The sequence below is a fragment of the Chaetodon auriga genome, chromosome 3 (assembly GCF_051107435.1).
Source record: "Chaetodon auriga isolate fChaAug3 chromosome 3, fChaAug3.hap1, whole genome shotgun sequence".
Taxonomy (NCBI): Eukaryota; Metazoa; Chordata; class Actinopteri; order Chaetodontiformes; family Chaetodontidae; genus Chaetodon; species Chaetodon auriga.
The window spans coordinates 30,524,639-30,544,277 of record NC_135076.1 but is presented as its reverse complement, the minus strand read 5'-3'; the positions used below and the strand labels follow the sequence as shown (position 1 = coordinate 30,544,277).

The window sequence follows — 19,639 nt, the reverse complement described above, 5'->3', positions numbered from 1 at the left end:
TACACGATGCTGAGACCAGACTCTCGTATTAATTCACAAAACTACACAGATAAAGAAACTGTAACATTCCAATGTGCATTAAATTGGAATGACACAGGGAAAAAAAAGTATTCAACATGCAGACTGAAATTTAATGAATACTTGGTAGATGTTTGAAACGACAGCTTCCTGTGGGAAGAACCTAATCTCTCTGTGTTCAGATGGGATTCATGCCCATTCTTCCACACAAATAGTCTTTAAATGTTGAAGATTCTGGTGGATGGTAACAGATTGTTCTCAAGAATTTCCTGGTAAATGGCACCATTCATCTTCTCTTCAATAATTTGGATTCTTCCAGTACCATAAGACCAGCAGTGTCATACCATGATGGTTCCATTTCTGAGCTTCACCATAAGTATGGCATTTTTACCGTCATATGAAGAGCTATTTCTCCTCCACGTATGGCCATCAAACTTGGTCTCATCTGATCACACTGCATTCTTCCAATAGTCTCCAAATGTTGTGTAGCAAACTTCAAACAAGTTTTCTGAGTTTTCTGAGGTGATTGTGCATCCAGACTGGTGGTGGAGTGCACTGCTTATTGTTTTTCTCTGGGACGATTGTACCTGCTGCTTCCAGGACTTTCTGGAGCTCCTTGGCTCTTAGGCTACTCTCCTGACTAGTGACCAGTTGGAAATGTTGTGAGGAGCTCCTCTTTGTGGTCACTTGATGATGGAGTAGTGTTCCATCGACTTGTGGATAATGACTCCAGTAATGCTCATAGGATCATTTAGGAGTTCAGAAATCCATCAGTAACCAGTGTTGGTGCTGTTGTTTAACAATATTGGTGCAAAGGTCTTGGGAATTTCATGAGATTTTCTACTATAACAGCTTGGTAACAAATGATTTGTTTACGTGTATTCAGAAGTGGGTAACCCTTTTTCAGAGAGTGGAAGTAATAATTTTGCAACATGCACTAATCCAGCTGATTCTAATTAGCACAGTTGAAGAATTGAAAGAATCAGATGGTTTAGTGCTTTTCCTTACTATGTTCAGTGTTTTCTCCTGTGTCATTCCACTTTATTGCACATAACTTTTTTTTATGGATTGGATGTCGCTGATTTTTTTTATCTGTTTTGTTTTGAGTTGAATCCAATGTCTGGTCTCAGTGTCATGTGAAAAGCTACATTGTAACTGTGCTTCATGAAAAGAATGTTGACGTGTCGAGTACTTCTTTCCCCTACTGTTTGTAAATATTCTAAAGCGTTTTCTCCTTTTCACATATTTCCAGTTTAGAAGTACATAATAAATGCACACCTGAGATGATGAGGCTTCACCTTTTGAGAAAATTTTGGAAATATATCTAGACATGTATCCTGATTGTGCTTACAGATTTGCACATTTGCACCTCAGAACCATATAGTTCCATGTGTTATTTCATAGTTAGTTAGGATATTCCATCAACCAGTGCCACATACAACTAATACAGTCCATCTGTGGGAAGTCAGTCTTGTCAAGCTTTTGAACTCAGTCTACAGGGAAACCAATGAAACTGGTTCCAGTTTCATATTCATTCATTTAAAGATTGACATTTGGACACATTGTCTCAATGTTAGTAATTACAGAATCAAAAATAGTTCGTACAAATTTTTGATTACATCCAAGGTTGTCACCTCTGTAACTCTTCAGCTGTGTATATAAATGGATAAATAAGTATGAGGTTCAGTCAGAGTTCATATGGCGAGCAGGAAAGTGAGAAATGAAAGATATGAATCAGTTCCACCGTCTGATATCTGCGGCGCTGCAGAGCCAAATGTTTCTGTCTCCTCACGGCTGTCGAGACGTAACATGTCATATCTCTCCGACATCCATCTGACAGCAGAACAGCTGAACTGAATGCGTCAGAGTGAAACCTCTTTACTCTACAACCAACTCTGACATCATTTGAACGACTCTTCACCCTCATCATACCCTAAGTGACTGTGAGAGGCTGACAGCTCCAAGGGGACCTGAACAAAAAACACTGCATTTGATAGGACGGCATTATGGATAAAAAGACACCTAAACACAACATGCTGCATTATACAGGACAGCATCAAGGCCCCTGGATCTCTGCAACTTGTCCTCAGATTTTGAAATTAGTCTCCAGACCTCTACAAGTCCCCAGACCTCTGCATGTAGGCCACAGATTTCTGCAGCTTGTCCCCAGAACTCAGCAGCTAGTCTCCAGGCTTCTGCAGCTCATCCCTAGACTTCTGCACCTATGCTCCAGGTCTGTCAAACAAGTCCCTAGACCTCTGCTGCTTTCTTCTAGACCTGCTCAGGTGTAGTCTTCTGGGGAGTCCAGATGTTCAGTGTAAATCCTGAGTCAGTGTGCGGGTGCAGGGTGTTTTTTCTGTGAGTATCTGCAGTGTGTTGGCAGCTCTTCAGCCTCCAACACTCTCTGTCTGATTTATGTGTCCATGTTGGACCAGATTTAGGCCATTAGTGTAATTTTAGCAGTCAGAGCCAAATGGCTGATCAATATTTGTAATTGAGTAGGAGATAATTAGCTGGTTTCTATTACCACAACAAGCAAGAAATATACTTTCACTTTTTCGTACAAACCTCTGTCCTCCATAACAGACGGTGGTTTTATCCAGAGTGGAAGTTACAACAACTGAAACGTTTTATTTATGATTTACAACAGTGAGGACATTTTGAAGTTAGAAAACCTCGACACGTTAAGAACCAACCTGGACAAACATATATCTTTAGAATTTTCTTCAGAATGTCACAGATTGAAGCTCTTTTCACACACACACAGGCTGAGAAGATAATAGGTTTTCAAATTAATCTCATTGATGTGTTTGATGACAGAATCCAAACGTATGTTTAATTTGACTAGGTTTGATTTCCACATTGGTCATCTATTAAAATCACCAGTGAAATATTTATATTCATATAAACATTCATACATTTAACCAGTATAGAAGTTGAACTGACGTAACTCTATCATATGTTACAGTAACAGGAAGTATCTTGAGGTTTTTTTGTGACATCACACAGGGACAATATCTGACTGTCCTCATTTATCACCTCGTCTCTGTTTGTCTGAATTATTCATGGATGTCATCATGGCAACCAGAACATCGTTTCATTGACCTGTTCTGATGTTAACACAGGGGGCATGTCCTCAGCCTTCATCCTTGTTTGTGTCTCTTCACATTTCCATTTGAGTCTGTCACCTTCATCCTCTGAGACTGTTAATAAGGCAGCAGGTGGGGGGGTCAGAGTCCTGCTCAAGGACACTTCAGCAGAACAGCTGCAGAGTTTGACCTTGCAGCTCCTGGAAACCCAGTCTTTAATGTGTGGATGATTCCATTTCACTAAACACAGAGAAGTTTATAAAACAACTGTCAGTCAGTTTGTCCTGAAATGTCCTGGCTCTGCTTTTATCACATGACTCAGAGCAGGAAATCAGTCCTAATTGATGTGACACATTTCTGGTTGTACTTTCAGTACCAGTGTCTTTTAATCTCTCTTAACTTCTTAATCAAAGCTTATTAGAGCTGCAGTCCAGACCTGTTCAGAGGTCAGACTGAGAGATTCTGTAAGAGGTCAGATGCTTGAAGACATTAGACTTATTGAAAGAAAAAAAAGTATAGAATGTTTGAGAATGAACCTGTGCACAACATTGCCACAAGGGGCTTCACAGTCTGTGTATGTCATATGACACCCTCTATCCTTAGACCTTTGATTTGGTGAAGTAAAAACTCCCCCAAAAAGCTTGGACCCTCTGTTCAGGCAGGGCAATCTCACCCCAACCCAAAGGGAGCAGTCCACCATTTTCCGGCAGGGAACCATTGTCTCAGACAGGGAGGTGCTGACTCTCGTCCCAGCTGCTTCACACTTCACACACACCAGTGCATTCTGAAGGTTATGGTCTGATGAAAGCAGAGACCCAATTCAGAGGTTCTGAGGCCCAAACCAATCACTGCCAACCACAGCTGTGCCTTTAGATCCTGTCCGTGAATATCACAACACGAGCGGAAACCTTGGCGGCGTCCAACATACACTGAAGATGCAACTCTAGCTCTGATTATACAAGGACTGGATAGGGACATGCTCGTCAGCCTTCTCCAAGTCCACGAAAGACATGTACAGTGAGGTAAATAAATGTGAAATAGATTGATATTTTTTTTAAGTGAACATATTTGCACTCAAGTTATTCGCATGACATTGATATCAGACATTGGTATTAACTCAATAAAACTGCACAGATAAAGAAATCATGATGTCTAATCCATAAAAAAAGGTATGTGCAATAAAGTGGAATGACACAGGAAAAAGGTATTGAACACAATAAGAAAAAGCACTACACCAGCTGATTGATTAGTTCTTCTATCTTTGCTAATTAGAATCACCTGGATTAGCGTATGTTCCTAGGCTTGTTTTTCCACTCTTTGAAAAAGGGTTACATGTGGAGAAGCCTGTAGAATATTGCGAGAATGTAGTCTGGTCAGATGAGACTAAAATCAAACCTTTGCGATGCCTCATGTTTGGAGGAGAAATGGTTCTGTATATGTTCAGAAAATACCATTGCTATGGTGAAGTTCAGAGGTGGGACCATCTTGCTGTGGTGTTATTTCTCTTCTCATGGTACTGGAAGCATACAAATTATTGAAGATAAGATGCATGAAGCCATGTACCATGAGATTCTTGAGAAGAATCAGCTGCCATTGTGAAATTAAAATCATTAGTTACCACTCTACTTAGGTCTTCTGTGTGACAGTGACCTGGACAAGAGGCCACATGAAAAACAGATGTTCTGTGCAGAATAAACCAGGTTTGTCAGCGTGTATGTCCTCTGTGTGTATGTTCGTGTGTTAAGGAACATGAAACAGTGGAATCGTTGCATGTTCAGAACATGACGTTATGGTAATTGGCCAGATTTTGAGGTGGAGTAATTAATAGGCCAGTGAAGTTATGGTCACTCAGTGCATACCTTATGGCTCCTTACCAGTTGGTCAAACGTTGGGTAACTTTGGAACGTCAGCAAATCAGAAGAAAGTTCTTTGTCTAGAATAAGACAATAAAAATTGTATTTTGTAAAGAAAACATTGGGAGACTGCTGCCTGTGATTGACCTTTCCTGACCTTAGTTTTTGCGAAGGTGCGCATCCTTATTGTAGCTGTAATAGTAACATTTTTAACTTACAACCATCAGTGTGTTTGTGCATTATTTGATGTGTTTTTGAATGTTTCTAAACAATTTCCGCAACACCATCCACCAGGGCGATGAGGATGAGACGAGATAAGAATTATAAGAAGGTTATATAGATGCCAGTTGATACAGGAGGGTCTCTAAAAGGTTTTTAAATTATGACACTGACTCAGCTGATCTGATTCTGGGGGAGGCGCGGGGGTTGTTCACAGTGTTGGAGCTAAAACGCTAAGAATTAATGTTTATTATCTGCAGCTGATACAGTCTGTTGCCGGTGATATTTAAGAAAAAATGCTGCTACCTGAAAACATTCACTAAGATAAAACAAGCAGAAACTGTTGAATGTGAGATTTTTTTTGTTTGTGTGAGATTTTTTTGTTTGTTTGTTTGTTTACTTCAGAGTTTGGTGATCCCAGGAATGTTGCTGACAGTGAGCTCAGTCCAAAATGGAACCAACTATCAGACCAATCTTTGATCATATCACATTTACACACTGACTGTACACAGCAGATCTCTGGCAGGACAGGAATAGTTAAACTACTCACTGTTACAGCTCAAAGACCAAAAAGCACTTTGAAAGGACAGGTCAAGAAACAATGTGTGTCTGAAAGGACACACCTGTTAAGGTGTGTCCTTGAGTGATGTGTTTGATTCTGCTCTGTCCACCTGCTTAATACTAATCTGACCCATTTCCTTCAGTATGTAAATTAGCAGCTTCCTGTTTTAATTATCGCTTTTGTAACTGCGCCCGTCAACAAGCGTGACGCAGGTCCTTTAGTTATTACTGCAAATATCTTCCTGTCCTCAAGTGGCTTGTTGTCTTAAATTGATCCTCAAGGTAATCTGAGGGAAATTAATTTGAAAGGTCCCCAGACAGGAAGTTGAAGTGACAGCATGCCAAGGCTCGAAGCTGCAGGCAGGAAAACCTCCTCCAGTAGAAAATACACTAGAATCAGTTTGTTTTGTGGAGAGATTTGAGTGTTTTCTATGAGGATTGAAGGTTGTTGCTCTCTGAGCATCAGTAAATCGACTCCCACATTTCCTCGCTGTGGTTTGGAGCTTTTGTTGGCGTGAAATGGGTCTGGCAGAGCGTCGCCTCGTCAGCTTGGCTGCTGATTTACTGATTGAAGGCAGAGCAGAGACCCATTCTGTCTTTGTGGCTTCCTTCTGATAAGCTGGAAATCGGGAGTTGTTTCGGGTGAAAGAATGGAAATGTTTTTCTGCAGAGATTGAAGTGGAGGCTGAGAAGACCAAAGCTTCTGCTGCTACAGCTTCCTTTGTTTGGTTTAAACAGGTTTCTGCTTTTAATGGTTGCTACACTTTCATTCACATCTAATCTTCTGAACGTCACAACACATCATGTTGTTTCCGTGTTTGTGAAGACTTAAAGCCTGTGAGCGAAAGACTCATTGAAACAGGTTGAACATGTTCTCGTGGATACAATTCAAGTTAAAAATGTTGAAATTTTAGAAACAACAGCAAGGAGAGGGAAGAATACGTTTACATTGGACAACATCGACAGCACTCAGATCACACACTGGTCAAAGATCAATTACGTCTTGGTGAAGCATTCATGGGTCTGTCACAGACATGCTGAAGTAAAAACAGTTTGTCTCAGTGGAACATGGAAATTATTTCTCTGAAGTCGAACCCCAAATCTTTCAGTCGAGAGGTTTGATCGGTGTTACATGACCAGCAAAAGAATGAGGATTCACGTGACATGAATGCAACATACACCTGACAACAGGTGACAACAGGTGGGGCTCTTTCCAAGAGGCATCAACGTAGTAACCCGTGCCAACCAACCTCACCTCACCCAGCATTTCCCTAATCCCATATCTAATAATCTAATAATGACAATCATGTCATACATCTTGATATGCATTAAGAAGATATATAAGACGAAATCGGAGCCACAAATGAACTGTTGGATCTTGCTGCCATCTTTGTCACCAAATAAGGTTAACAACTAACATAACTCCAGTGGTTGTAATGTAACCTCCAGCTTTTGGGAAATTTAATGGTTAAGATTAGTTCATTGTGATCATGTGTTTGAGCATCGTTGCTGTCAATACCGCATTGCGTTGTGGGATATTTATGTCAGAGTATTGTCTATTGTTTGCGTACTGTAATATTCACTGCAAATAATATGTACCGCACATACCACCACAGCTGAGGACTGGCACAAAAATCTGCAGGTGAATCCAGAGCTTCACCTCCAGGATCAGCTCCCTCTCAGCCACCACAGTCTCAGATGTATTACTACTGACATCACAGTGATATCAATGATGACCACCTGACCCGAACTGGTTGACAAGAAAACTGGTCCTCAAACTTGCAGAATTTTTCTTTAGAGAACATGAAGTCAGACAGAGAGACTCTGGGTTGCTTCAGTATTTTAACTGACAAATCAGAAGTAGAGCAGCATTAATATTTTACTGTACCTTTAACAGAACTTAAAGAATTTAATGAAGGACATGTCCAGTTTGTGATGTTTGAGCAGTCATGCCGGTTATACAGAGAACAGTGCTGTTTAATGTTAGGTCTTCATCGTGGGTTTGATTTGTGTCAATATGTGAAGTAAACCTCCACTGATCAGGATGTCTCTGTGTGGTGATAGGGCACACTGACAGGTCTGATGAAGAGGTATGATGAAGATTAAAGTAAATAAAATCTATTTCTAAATGTAGTTTTAAAGTCTCAAGTTTTTTCTTTTACAGTTCAAATTGAAACTGTTCATTTTTTTGTGGCTTTCTTTTTTGGTGTCTTCAGTTTGATCTCCTGTCACACGTTTGATGGTCAGTTTTTCACTTGGCCTTCAGCTCGTCTCTTCCTCCTCCAAGCTGAATACCAACTACAGCATTGACTGAAGATGAAGAATCATCAGTTTACAGATGGATGTTTCTGTCAGTTTCTAGGATGCAGAAATAGTGCTGAAAACCCAGAGGATCGTTCACATTTCATGACATGGAAGTCACAGGAAGTTAACGAGAGCAGCATCTGATGGACGAGTGTCAACATTTGAAGATGCAGTTTCATTGATGGTATTTTCAGCAAATACTGTAGAAAATACAAAACTTTATCATCTCACTCCTCTAAGATAAAGTTTACTCTGGGTATGGTAAAGAAAGAAGGTAGTAATGTTTAAAGGAAACCAGTAGTGAGGGGCTTGTAATCACTGCCTGGATTATATTCAGGATTTTTCCAGTAAAGAAACTTCCAGATCTTTAATAACAGAGAGTTTAGTTATTTTAGTTGTTTGAACAAATGACTCAAGCTGTCAAACTCCAGAGTGAAAAACATGAAGAAATTCGGATGTTAGGGTTAGGGTTCTGGAATTTCCCCTGGCATGACTAATAAAGGAATATTGAATTGAATGTTTTTTTTTTTCCTCAGAGCAGCTTGACAGCAATGAACGTAAAGTGTCCGTTTTTGAAGTGCGTCATTTTAAAGGAAACACCTGGTGCTGCTCAATCAGAGGAAGTTGCGTGTGATCCAGGTGGCTGTCTGCCTGTCAAAGTCAAGAACGAGTCCATTCCACCTGTCTACTCAGAGCTCAGAAAGCCTCCAGGTGATTTACAGTGTGTTTGCTGAAGACTGACAGTAATGTACCAATCAGAGATCAGTTGTCTGGTTCAAAAGTTGAAGAGCCCCATAAAAGAATAAAATGAAGGATTGCTGCAGCGTTCAGAGGAGAGTTATTCTTAACCCAGAGGCTGAAAACATGAAGTTTATCGTGAAACATGAACACAATAAAGGAGGACAGGAAGTGAGGTCACGAAGACTGACGTATGACCCAAGATGGACTTCAGAGCAGATTATTAAAGTCAAGGTTTTCTGCTCAGATGCCAAACTCAAACACATGAAGACACAGAGAGACTTTGACTTGTTCTGATGTAAACTGATAATAGCAAGAACTGAACTTTAAAAACAGAAACAGCTTTAGCGAGTGGAAACATTCAGGATGTTTATCGCATCACTGCTTTTACCAAACAGGCAGAAACCAAACCAAACTGTTCCATCTTGACCTCTGACCTTCGCTTGCTGCATGTGTGTCAAATGATGGAGAAATTCAGGTTAGCACCAAAATGAAGTTTTTTCAAAATGGATTTGAGAAAAGAGAAAGAAGGAAAGTGTCAAGAAAGTTTGCCATATATATATATATATATATATATTTTTTTTATTTATTTTTTTTAAGCAAAGCAGCCAAACATAATAATAATGATAATAATTCAAGGTGTAATGTCAGGTGAACGGGTGAACTGGTTTTATTGGGACAGGGGTTGAGTGAACTGGTTTTACTGGGACTGAAGGGCTGAGTCTTTTGTGTATTTTGAATTGAGTTTTGTCTCTTCTGATTGGTTCTGCTGAGGCTGTACAGAAGAGTTCTGTGGCATATTTCTAATTGATAATCTGCTGAATGTGTAGACTGCAGCATCTGTCTGTACAAAAGAAGTTTTCAAATTTCTTGGTGGTTTGGACGTCAGGGCTTGGTGGTGTGATGATGTTCACACCACCATGTTGCACTCGGATTGACTTTTCATGCAGTTTCAGCCTGAAGGAGTTCTTTTATTCAACAGTAGCATCATATATAACCAGATACATTGAGCGTGTCCGGGTACATAACAATGGTATGACAGTGTGATTGAGTGCCCTCAGCTGTGGAATAACACAGTCAGTGAAAACATCGGCTGTGGATGAATAATCATTGATCTGCTCCTTGAGCTGAGCGACTCTTCATCACCGAATTCTCATTTGGACTGTTCGGTAGTTCTTAGGCCTTTAAAACTGAAAAGAGCCCCCCCGTAGTTAATTTTGTTCACTAGCTATGATTGGGTGAAGTAAAATGGAGAGGGGGGCCCACACTGGTTTTTACTTCAGGGCTCCAATCACTAAAACGCCCCCTGAACACATGAATTGGCATGGTCAAAGTGTAAAATCAGAAAATATATGAACTACTGGACTCACTTGGATGTTTGGTGCTTCTGCCTGTGCTTCCTTTTCAGGCACATCTGACCAATGAGAGGACAGAATTTTCTTACCTGACTGTCATGATGTGGTTTGATTAACATGAATTCATTTGTGTGAAAACAAAGAGAATATATTTTTACGGTAACATTTGAGTCAAATGAATGTTTCATATCCAATAATGAGGCCTGTGAGCGGCGAATCCCTCAGAACTGAAGCGTTGTGTTTCTCACTCTCTGCTGCAGCTTTGAGGTTATTTCAGGTTACAAATGAAGAAATTCTTCCTTGCTTTGATCCGCTCTTCACTGCCTTCAGGCTCTGTCCTCATCCTCATTCAGCTGATGTCACAGGTCAGCTGACAGCTTACTGGGCTGTTTATGTCCAGCTGCAGGAAATTAAACAGGAGATTTACTGTTCGGCAGAAACATCAGAAGAGATTTCTTCAATCTGTACCTGATGTTTGTTAATCGGGTGAGTCCTTCAGGTCACTGTACAGCTGAAATAAGTCAATGACTCAGTTATTCCATCAACAGGAAGCTGATCACTTTAGATAATTTGAGTTGAGATGGACCTCTTCACTGTTTTTTGATATTTGATGCACTAAATGCACAATTGATTAACCCAAAGAATAATGACCACATCAAAAATGAAAATGGTTATTAGTTGCAGCTCTGGTGATCAGACTGAGTGTTGCTGTGATTCTTCACAGACGTCATTAACCTGACAGAAACTTGCTCTCTGCTGTCGATCATCAAACACATCTGAGCCCGTAAACTTTTCTGAGCTGAGCAACTAAAGACTGGGAAAGTTGTGCTCCAAAAAAACACCTGTTTGGAACATTCCACAGGTAAACAGGCTCATTGGTAACAGGTGAGAGGATCATGATTGGGTATGAAAGGGGCATCCTGGAAAGGCTCAGTCGATCATAGAGGATGGAGTGAGGTTCACCACTTGTGAACACATGACTGGATGAAGGAGATGAACACATGGACTCAGAGACACTTCTGGAAACTGCTGTCAGTGAACACAGATTGATTGGAAATTATTGATTCTGGTTTTATTGATGGATTATTGGATTCTAGTTATTAAGCATTCATGTGTCCATCACTTTAATTTTGCAGCTGCTAAAAGTTGAGCTCAATTTAATGATTTTACACTGTTTAATCTATAGTAATATATCATTTATTTGTTAGTTATATCTGCGTCCCACCAGACCTGTTTGCTGCCTCATCACGCCAAGCCGTGTACCTCTTCATGGGTGCTGCCATTTTTCAGCGATAGGCTGTCAATGAAAGGGAAGGTGTTAAGTGAAGTTCTTGAATAAATCTGCTGTTGTGTTCAACCTCTGACTTCGTGTCTGTGCGTTCAGGTCCAGTGACCAACGCCCTCATCATGGCAGCTCCGGCTAACATGTTCCTGCCTGATAGTCGGCCTGCCATCCCGCTGCCACGTTTCAGCCGGCACCTGCACGCCTCCGAAGGCGACAGTGGAGAGTCAGGAGAGGTGTGCGTTCGGCTCGGACTCTATGCACAGGTGAGTCCGCAGGTGAAGCGTTGGAGCACAGTAAAAATACATGATGTTGCACAGATATAGTGGATATTAGCACATGTCAATGTTGAAGATGCAAAGTTTGTGATGTTGTGATGTGAAATGGCGTCGGCAAAACTATCATTAATAAAATTTACATTAATCAAACTTGAACCCCTCAGACGTTAATAAATTAGTTTCCCTGTAGCGTTACCATCAGGACAAACCAAGAACTAACAGCTGTTTGTTTCATTTGGAAAATATACTTGAAAGTCTCCCTCCAAAATAAAACAATCATTCTTGTGTTTTGAAATTGGAGTCAAAATGTTTCTTTCATGTTATAATTGGACTTTTTTTTCCCTTTCATTTTTAAGTCATATTAGCAAAAATGTTCTTTGGAATCAGGAACTGAAGACCTTAGATTACTTTATTTTGAAATGATCTCCCTGTGTTTTTAGGAGGAAGAGGAGACATACCTACAGAAAGCTGAGAGGCTGAACTCTTTGATGAACGCTGTAACTGACAAGGTGAGCAGGGTGGGGCTTCAGAAGTCCACCAGGTGTTACCCCATAAGCTTGTTTGAGCTGGTCTGACACAACAGCGCAGGTTTGACCACCATTTCGCTAAATGCATTGCATGATGGGTAGTGATCATGTCTGATTGGTGCTGGAGGTGTGACTGCATGACACTTGGAAATGTTGCAGGACAAAGACGTGCTCAGGTGTGAGAGCTCGGCACTCGTTGGGAGTTTTTAGCCGAGCTGTTGACGAAACTCTCCAAATGATTATTTCTATTCGTATATATCGACATGAACTTCAGCAGTAACAAACGTTTTAATGCTTTTCTGATGTGAACAGTTTAACACATTTGTTCACTCTGTAAATGAAAACTGGTCAAACCTGCTGACGACCCTCAGCTTCATGCACCATCCTGCTGTGATTTCAGCTAAATGAACAGACGCTCGTGTCACAGTCATTTGTAATGAGGCATTATGTCTCATGTAAGATTAAACCCGATCGTTACAATCAGTCAGTTCAAATGCTGTGGAGGGTTTAACTGCCGTTTGCACTTCAACTGCAGGACATACTGACGTATACTGACGTTAACGTCCATGTTGTAGACATCATGTCACCTGTAATGAAGTTCCTGCTGACCAACAGGAACAATCACCTGCATCTGACAACACGGCAGCTTTCAGTGTTCAGCTTTCAGTGTTCAAGCAGGAAGGCAGATGTTATTCTTCCACGTCGTTTGGTGCTAGTTACCATCTCTGTTGCTGCTGTGAATCATCTGATTCTGCTTTTATTCATTTATTTATTGACTGGATCTTTGCACCTATTTGTTTTCTTCTTTTCTTTTTGCCCCTTTGACTGCACAGTTTGAGTGATCTGTAAAGTGAAGTTATCCGTCAGGAGATGGTTTCGTGCTTTGAAATGCATCCTGATGCTGACGGATGGTGTTCATCATGTCCTTCTCCATACGATGTTTCAAAACGCTGCCTCAGTGTGTGCGCATTGTTTTGTCTGGCTTTCTTATAAATTCAGTTGTGCTGTATTACCTGGAGCCTTGTGAACATCAGGAGGAAAAAAACTCCAGCGAATTTATTTCTCACTTTTCTCGTGTTGTCCTGTCGGACATTCTGGTCAAAGGTGTGCTCACCTGAGACTTCTTCATCTCCGTTTTATGCTTCATGGTGACGTGGCCACCCCTGCTTTAGGGCTTCGTAGGTGAAATCTTAAATTCTATTCTGAATTTTACAGGGAGTCAGTGCAGGGCTGCTAATGTGGGACAAATATGATAAATTTTCCTAGTTTTTGTCCGAACACATAACGCAGTGTTTTGGATTAGATGGAGAGTCCTCAGAAACTTATTGGGGCACCCTGATAATGCGGCGTTGCAATAATCCAGCCTGCACATGTTTTTCTGCATCGTTTTGTGACAGAATGTGCCTGATTTTGCAAAAAGGCAGTCCTTGAAATTTAAATTAAATTTGTTTTAAATGGGAGTCACTTCTGAATTTGAAGAGTAATAAATGAATAATAGAAATAATAATAAAAAAAATAATAGATTTACACTGCAAATTTATCCCCAGAAAATGAAATATGACTGATATAATATGAAGAGTAATAATATGTGACTGATGCAGTTCTAGAGGTGAAATATGAAGAATAATAACTGACCTCAGCAGGAAAATCCTCCTGCAGTCCATTACTGTGCTGCCATTAAAAATACATGACAGGCTGAAGGGCTCAGGGTGAGAAGAAACAGAAGCAGGAGGACCAGCAGACAGACTGGGACCAGTTTAACCAGTCTGATAGTGGTCATTTCTGTGATATATGTACGATAATCTGTTTTGTGTTTGTGTGTTTATGTTTCAGTCGGTATTTGGTGACGGTGAGAACACGAAGGTTCGAGTTGCAGAGCTCGAAGAAGAAGTTCAGACTCTGAAGAAAGTGAACAAAGATCTGTACGAGTTCTCCACCCAGCTGCTCACCAAACCTACATAAGCATACATGTACACAGCTACACACTGAGAAACACACACACAATTACACAAAGCCACACAAACACAAGTCTCTCACACACTGATTATTGTTGTTGGAAATAAAGGTCTTTTGTTTTTGTAGTACTTACTGTCTGCTATGTTCGATGATGCTGCCTGGCTCAGACAGTTTGTTGCCATCAGTAACTATAACTCACCGCTAACGGACCAGAATTACCCCATCTGCCCACAAGCCTACACCAACAAACCACAAACTGCCCTCAACTAATAGCCAGGTTATCCCTAAATAACCACAGCTTTATTTATTTATTCATATTAACCTTCTGGCGCACCCTACTGAGCAACTGACATGAACCTGACTCCTGTGTTCGAGTGATCAGATTACTCTGATTACTAAACCAGTCGGCAGAGAGGCCAAATGCCGTGGTGTTAAACGTTTGTGGCTCATCTTTTATTCTGAATGAATCTGGTCTATAGAAGACCAAATAAATCACATTAAAGACAAAAGTTACCTCTGAGAAATCCAATTATTAAATATTAACTCTTTAACTCTTCTCTGCAAAACTCTGTTTAAAGCAAAGGATAATGTAACCTCTGACCTGTAGACCCCAACGGAGGAAGACTTAGGAAAGTACACCTATCTGTCTGCTGGAAACCACTTAAGAGTAACTTCACTGAAAGCTTAACTAGTATTACTGTTATTAGTATGACATCAGTCCCGTCAGGAGGAGGTCTGCTGAACTAAACGACACCTCTAGTGTGACCGTGGATGTCTCTTTGGCCAAAGAGCTCAGCGCCGTGTATCCAGGCTTTGAGCCTAACACCACCATCAGCCGTCAAGACATGGCATCCGGAGTGGGACCCTCCACCAGGGAGAGGACTGCAGCCTGTCTCAGAGAGCATGACGTGAGGAGGAATTTCAGGAGGGTGAACACCAGGAAGGCAGCAGGATTGGATGGAACATCACGACATGTTCTCGGAGCCAGCGCTGGGCAGCTGGAACTGGTGTTCATAGAGCTCTTGCTGGCCCCGTCTAGTCCATTCCCACTTGCTTCAAACTGTCAACAGCTGTTATATTAATCTTGCATCATATTAATGTCAGAGGTGATAAATGTTTGGACAGATTCCAGAACAGCTGTCACTGACCAAAAGGATCTGATATTTTCATTCACTTTCACTGCATTTCTGCCAACAGTGCTGAAGCTGTTTAATAAAATGACTCATCTGTGGCATAGTCACACATTAGTCCTCACCAGATGCCTGAAATTTAAAGATAATATCAGTTGACAGATAGCTAGATAGAAACTGTTCAGACTGTCGGTGCTGCAGCTAACATGTTTGGTACAGCAGGTTACAGATAATGAGGTTAGGTCTCACTCTGTCACTCTTTATCACACACAAACCTGCCAGAACTGCACAGGATCTCACCTGTAACTCTGTATGGACTTCAAATGACAACATTATTTGAAGTCCATCGAAATATTGGTAGTCCCATTCTATGTGTATGCTCTTTACTAAAGTAGGTTTTCTCTCATTGTTATATTAAAGTAGATCTCAGACTTGAATACAACCTCTTAGTTTTTAAATTATATCTTTAGTCAGCCTGAACCCCAGTTTAGGCTGAACTGAACTGTCTGTTTTCATTGTTTGAAGACCTTCTTCTTCTCATTGTAATAATATTTGTTATCATTGTATTTGTAGTTTCAGTTTCTGTCTGTGAGTCTGAATTCAAAGTGTTGCAGCAGCCTGAACAGATGAGAGATTCAATGTCTTTCCTGAAATGTCACTGGACTGTTTTCCTAATTCTGCCCAAAGCCACCACAGCACGGGAGCATGAAACCAGAGATGAAGAGGAGGAGGCATGTTGGGTCAGTGCAGATCTGCCTGCAGTCAGGTGAGGATGACTCCACAGGAAGAGGAAGATCAGATACAGAAAGGTCTTGAAATGCCAGAATGCAATCAGAGGAGCTTTAATCAACAGATTAGACAGAAAACGTTTCAGTGAATTTATTTGTGTTCTAGTCAAGTTAAAGGTGTTCTTAGATCAGCAGTGAAAAATTAGTGTGACTCCTCAGGTCTGTTTTTATGAAACATCATCGGTCACAAGTCTGTTTACATTCAGAGTCACATCTAATTAGTTCAGTCTGAACGACCCGCGGCCTCTTATAAAAATGTTCATCTAATAATTTCCAATGGTGTGTTTTCACTCAATTCACATTTGTAACTTACACACCTGTGAGCTATAAATCTCAAATCAACTTCAAATGATGGCACCTGCCTTGCAATTTCCTCTTATACAATGCCAGCACAAATGAGAGTTTAGTGAGGAACAGCCATTGACCAAAAGACAAAAGAAAGATTTCTGGAATACGAGATGACGGCGAAGATCGAAGTCAGGCAATAAGTATTATTTGGTGGAATAATAAATTAATGCATGAATAAATAGTGTGTTGCCACTACAATGGAAACATGGTTGAGTAGACAGACTGACTTGAGGCTGATAGTAAAAAGAATAGTCTGACCTTAAACTACAAGATGTAGTTATGTGATAACCAGCTTTAAAGATGAAACTCTAAAAGTAATGACTGTAGGTCTACTGACTGCTCACGCCTTTAATCGATCATTGTGATCACATTGTTGATAAAGCTCATGCAAACCTCAACATAGACTTGGACACATATGTATCCCAAACTGCAATACCCCTACATAACCAGCAGGAGAATCACTTACATCAAGTGTAGACTATGCTGAACGATCAATTTCCCATCAAAGTAAGGTTTTATACACACCTACTTACATACGGTTTTCTACTTATACCATACTTAAGATCAAAATTGATCATAAATTTATTTTATAAATGAGGCCTTCACTTCACCCGTGTTACCCAAATTAAATGTCCCGGTATTGTCATGAGGGCTGAGCTAGTTTCTTTTTTGGAGAATGAAAGTAAACAATCACTAATGGCAAACCACCACCACTGTGCAGCTTCACCTTCTGCTCTAAAAAAAAGAGAATTTATAAATGTGGATTTTTATGACTTACCTGAGAGCTGTAATAAATCCACCTGCGTTTTGTCTCATTCCTTCACTGCTGGTGTAAGGTAAGCTGCAGCTCGTTCTCCTGGAGTTTCTGTTGCTTCAGAAGCATTAAACTGGCTGCCTTTTCATCAAACTGGTTGATTGATGGTGTTTTTGTTGGTGTTAATGATCATACTGGTTTGCTCTTATTGTGATCATTTTCCTTTCTGCAACAGCTGCATTATTTCAATATTTCAATGTAACATACTAACAGAATAACAACGGCATGAAGGTTGAAACTCTTTCAGTGGTGGTCCTGGTTTTCCTCCTCTTTTGTAGGTGCAGTGCTTTGTGTGACTGAGGGGTCAGCAGGTCTGTGAGCTGGACTGACTGAGTGGCTAGCTAGCTACCCCTGCAGGCACTTCTGGAGCATCTCCACTCGGAAAACTTTGGATCACTGTATCAATTTTCCTAAAATTTTCCTAAAATATTCAAGGTCTACACTGTTGATAAACATTGTTAGAAGTGAATTTAGTCATGAAATAACAGATGAACATTGTAAAGAAAGCTTGGTCGTTGTGACCGCTCCAGCATTTTGCTTCATGGGACACAGTAGGTGAGATAGACCGGTTTGATACATACTGGAGATTTTGCTGTTGTTTACATACTGCATACTGCATAGAAGATTTTGGTTAAATCGAGATATGCAGCAGAACTAGAGTATTAGAGAATGAGTAGAGAAGTATGGCAGGTGATTTCAAATAAGATAAGATAAAACTTTGTTGATCCCAAACCAGGGAAATGTAATTGTTACAGACAGGACGAATAAAAAGGATACAAAGTAAAATCAACTATATATGTACATTACATACAAAAACAGTATAAAAATAATATTGCCTTGTGACGAATGGTTCAGTTTCACAATGGATAATTTTGGAATTCCACATAGGATATGGATAATAACATACAGTGTTTTGGTAGTTATATTGTACATATTCTGTACTTGCACAGACGTAATGTATATGAGTAAATGTTGAACATAAATAACTTAGTAGTGTATAAAGGAGATTTGCGATGTTGTGATGTGAAACAACATCAACACAGAGCTACATTAAATGATGCTGGAGTTGGAATGAAGGATCTGCGGTAGCATTCCTTCGCACACAGTGGATGCAGCAGTCTGTTGCTGAAGGAACTGCTTAAGGCCTCCACCATCTCCTCTCACCCACCTCCTCAATGGTGTCCAGATGGCAGTCCAGGACAGAGCACTTAGGTATTTGTACTCATTCACAATCTCAATGTCCAAGCCCTCGATGTAGCCTGTGGTACCTTCCTGCAGAAGTCTATCACCATCTCCTTTGTCTTGCTGGTGTTTATGTGTGGTCCTCCATGAATGGTGGCTCCATCCTGGTGATGTGTTGCGCCGCTTTCCCCGCCCTCTGCAGAAACTTGTGGTTGGTGCAACTGAGACACCAGGTGGTGATGCATCCAGTCAGGATTTGGACAGTGGTGAACCTGTAGACATTGTTGAGTATCCTGGAGTCCATGTCGAGTTTCTCGGCCTGTGGAGGAAGAAGAGCTGTTGTCTTTATGATGGTGTTGTCGTGGTGCAACCGGGTCAGGTTCTCGCTGATGTGGACAAAAGGAACGTGAAGCGGCTGACTCTCCACTGTAGTCCCACTGATGGTGATGGGACGTCTCCCTGTCACTTCCTGTAGTCTGCAATCAGCTCTTTGTTTGGCTGTTGTCCTGGAAACGAGACGTCTGGGCTCTGACCTCCCCTCTGTGCAGTCTCATGATGTCTCTGATGATGGTGTTGGAGCTGTGGGAGGTGGTCATGAGTGACCAGGATGTCCAGCAGAGTCAGGGTGGAGGGTGTGATGCTGCCTGGGGTCTGCCCAACAGGAAGTTCAGGATTCGGTCACATAGGGCCTCTAGGTCTCTCTCGGGGGGCGCGGTGGTCCTGAAAGCTGCACTGAGTCCATGGACTGCACTGGTGGGAGGTGGCTGGTAGAGGGCGAGGGTGGCGGCATCATCAGTTGATCCATGTGCAAACGGAGGCTTGAAGCTTTTCATGATGGTGGAGGAGATTTGAATTTGATCATATTACATCATTTTGGACTTCATTGACTTCCTATCCATGTCAGATCAAACCTTTAGGGACTTCTGATAACTGACAGGAGGGTAAAGGGTTCCATCCCTTCATATTGGTCTGATCGTCACACTCTCTGCCTGTCTGCCCTCACAGGGTCTTTTCCTATCTTGCCCGCTTTCTCTGGAATAACGTCCCTGCTGATATCAGACAGTCCGACTCTGTTGACTGACTCTGCCTCGTCCTTTTTGTCTTCTGCTTTGTCTTCTCGTCACTTGTTTCTGTGTTTTGGTTCTCTGTGTTGAATGTTAATTATCTTTTTAATTCCAGCTGCTCGTCAGGGATTTA

General features: G+C 41.1%; 1 protein-coding gene across 1 annotated transcript in view; it reads left to right on the top strand.

Annotated features, from left to right (window-relative positions):
• The window catches only part of wdr18 (WD repeat domain 18), a 36,880-nt gene extending 22,572 nt beyond the window's left edge, over nucleotides 1–14,308 (top strand). The window contains exons 8-10 of the mRNA XM_076726902.1: nucleotides 11,522–11,685; nucleotides 12,138–12,206; nucleotides 14,058–14,308. Coding sequence (XP_076583017.1) covers nucleotides 11,522–11,685; nucleotides 12,138–12,206; nucleotides 14,058–14,186 — 362 coding nt within the window. The 3' untranslated portion in view covers nucleotides 14,187–14,308. The remainder of the gene's footprint in view (nucleotides 1–11,521; nucleotides 11,686–12,137; nucleotides 12,207–14,057) is intronic.
• The last annotated feature ends 5,331 nt before the right edge of the window (nucleotides 14,309–19,639 follow it).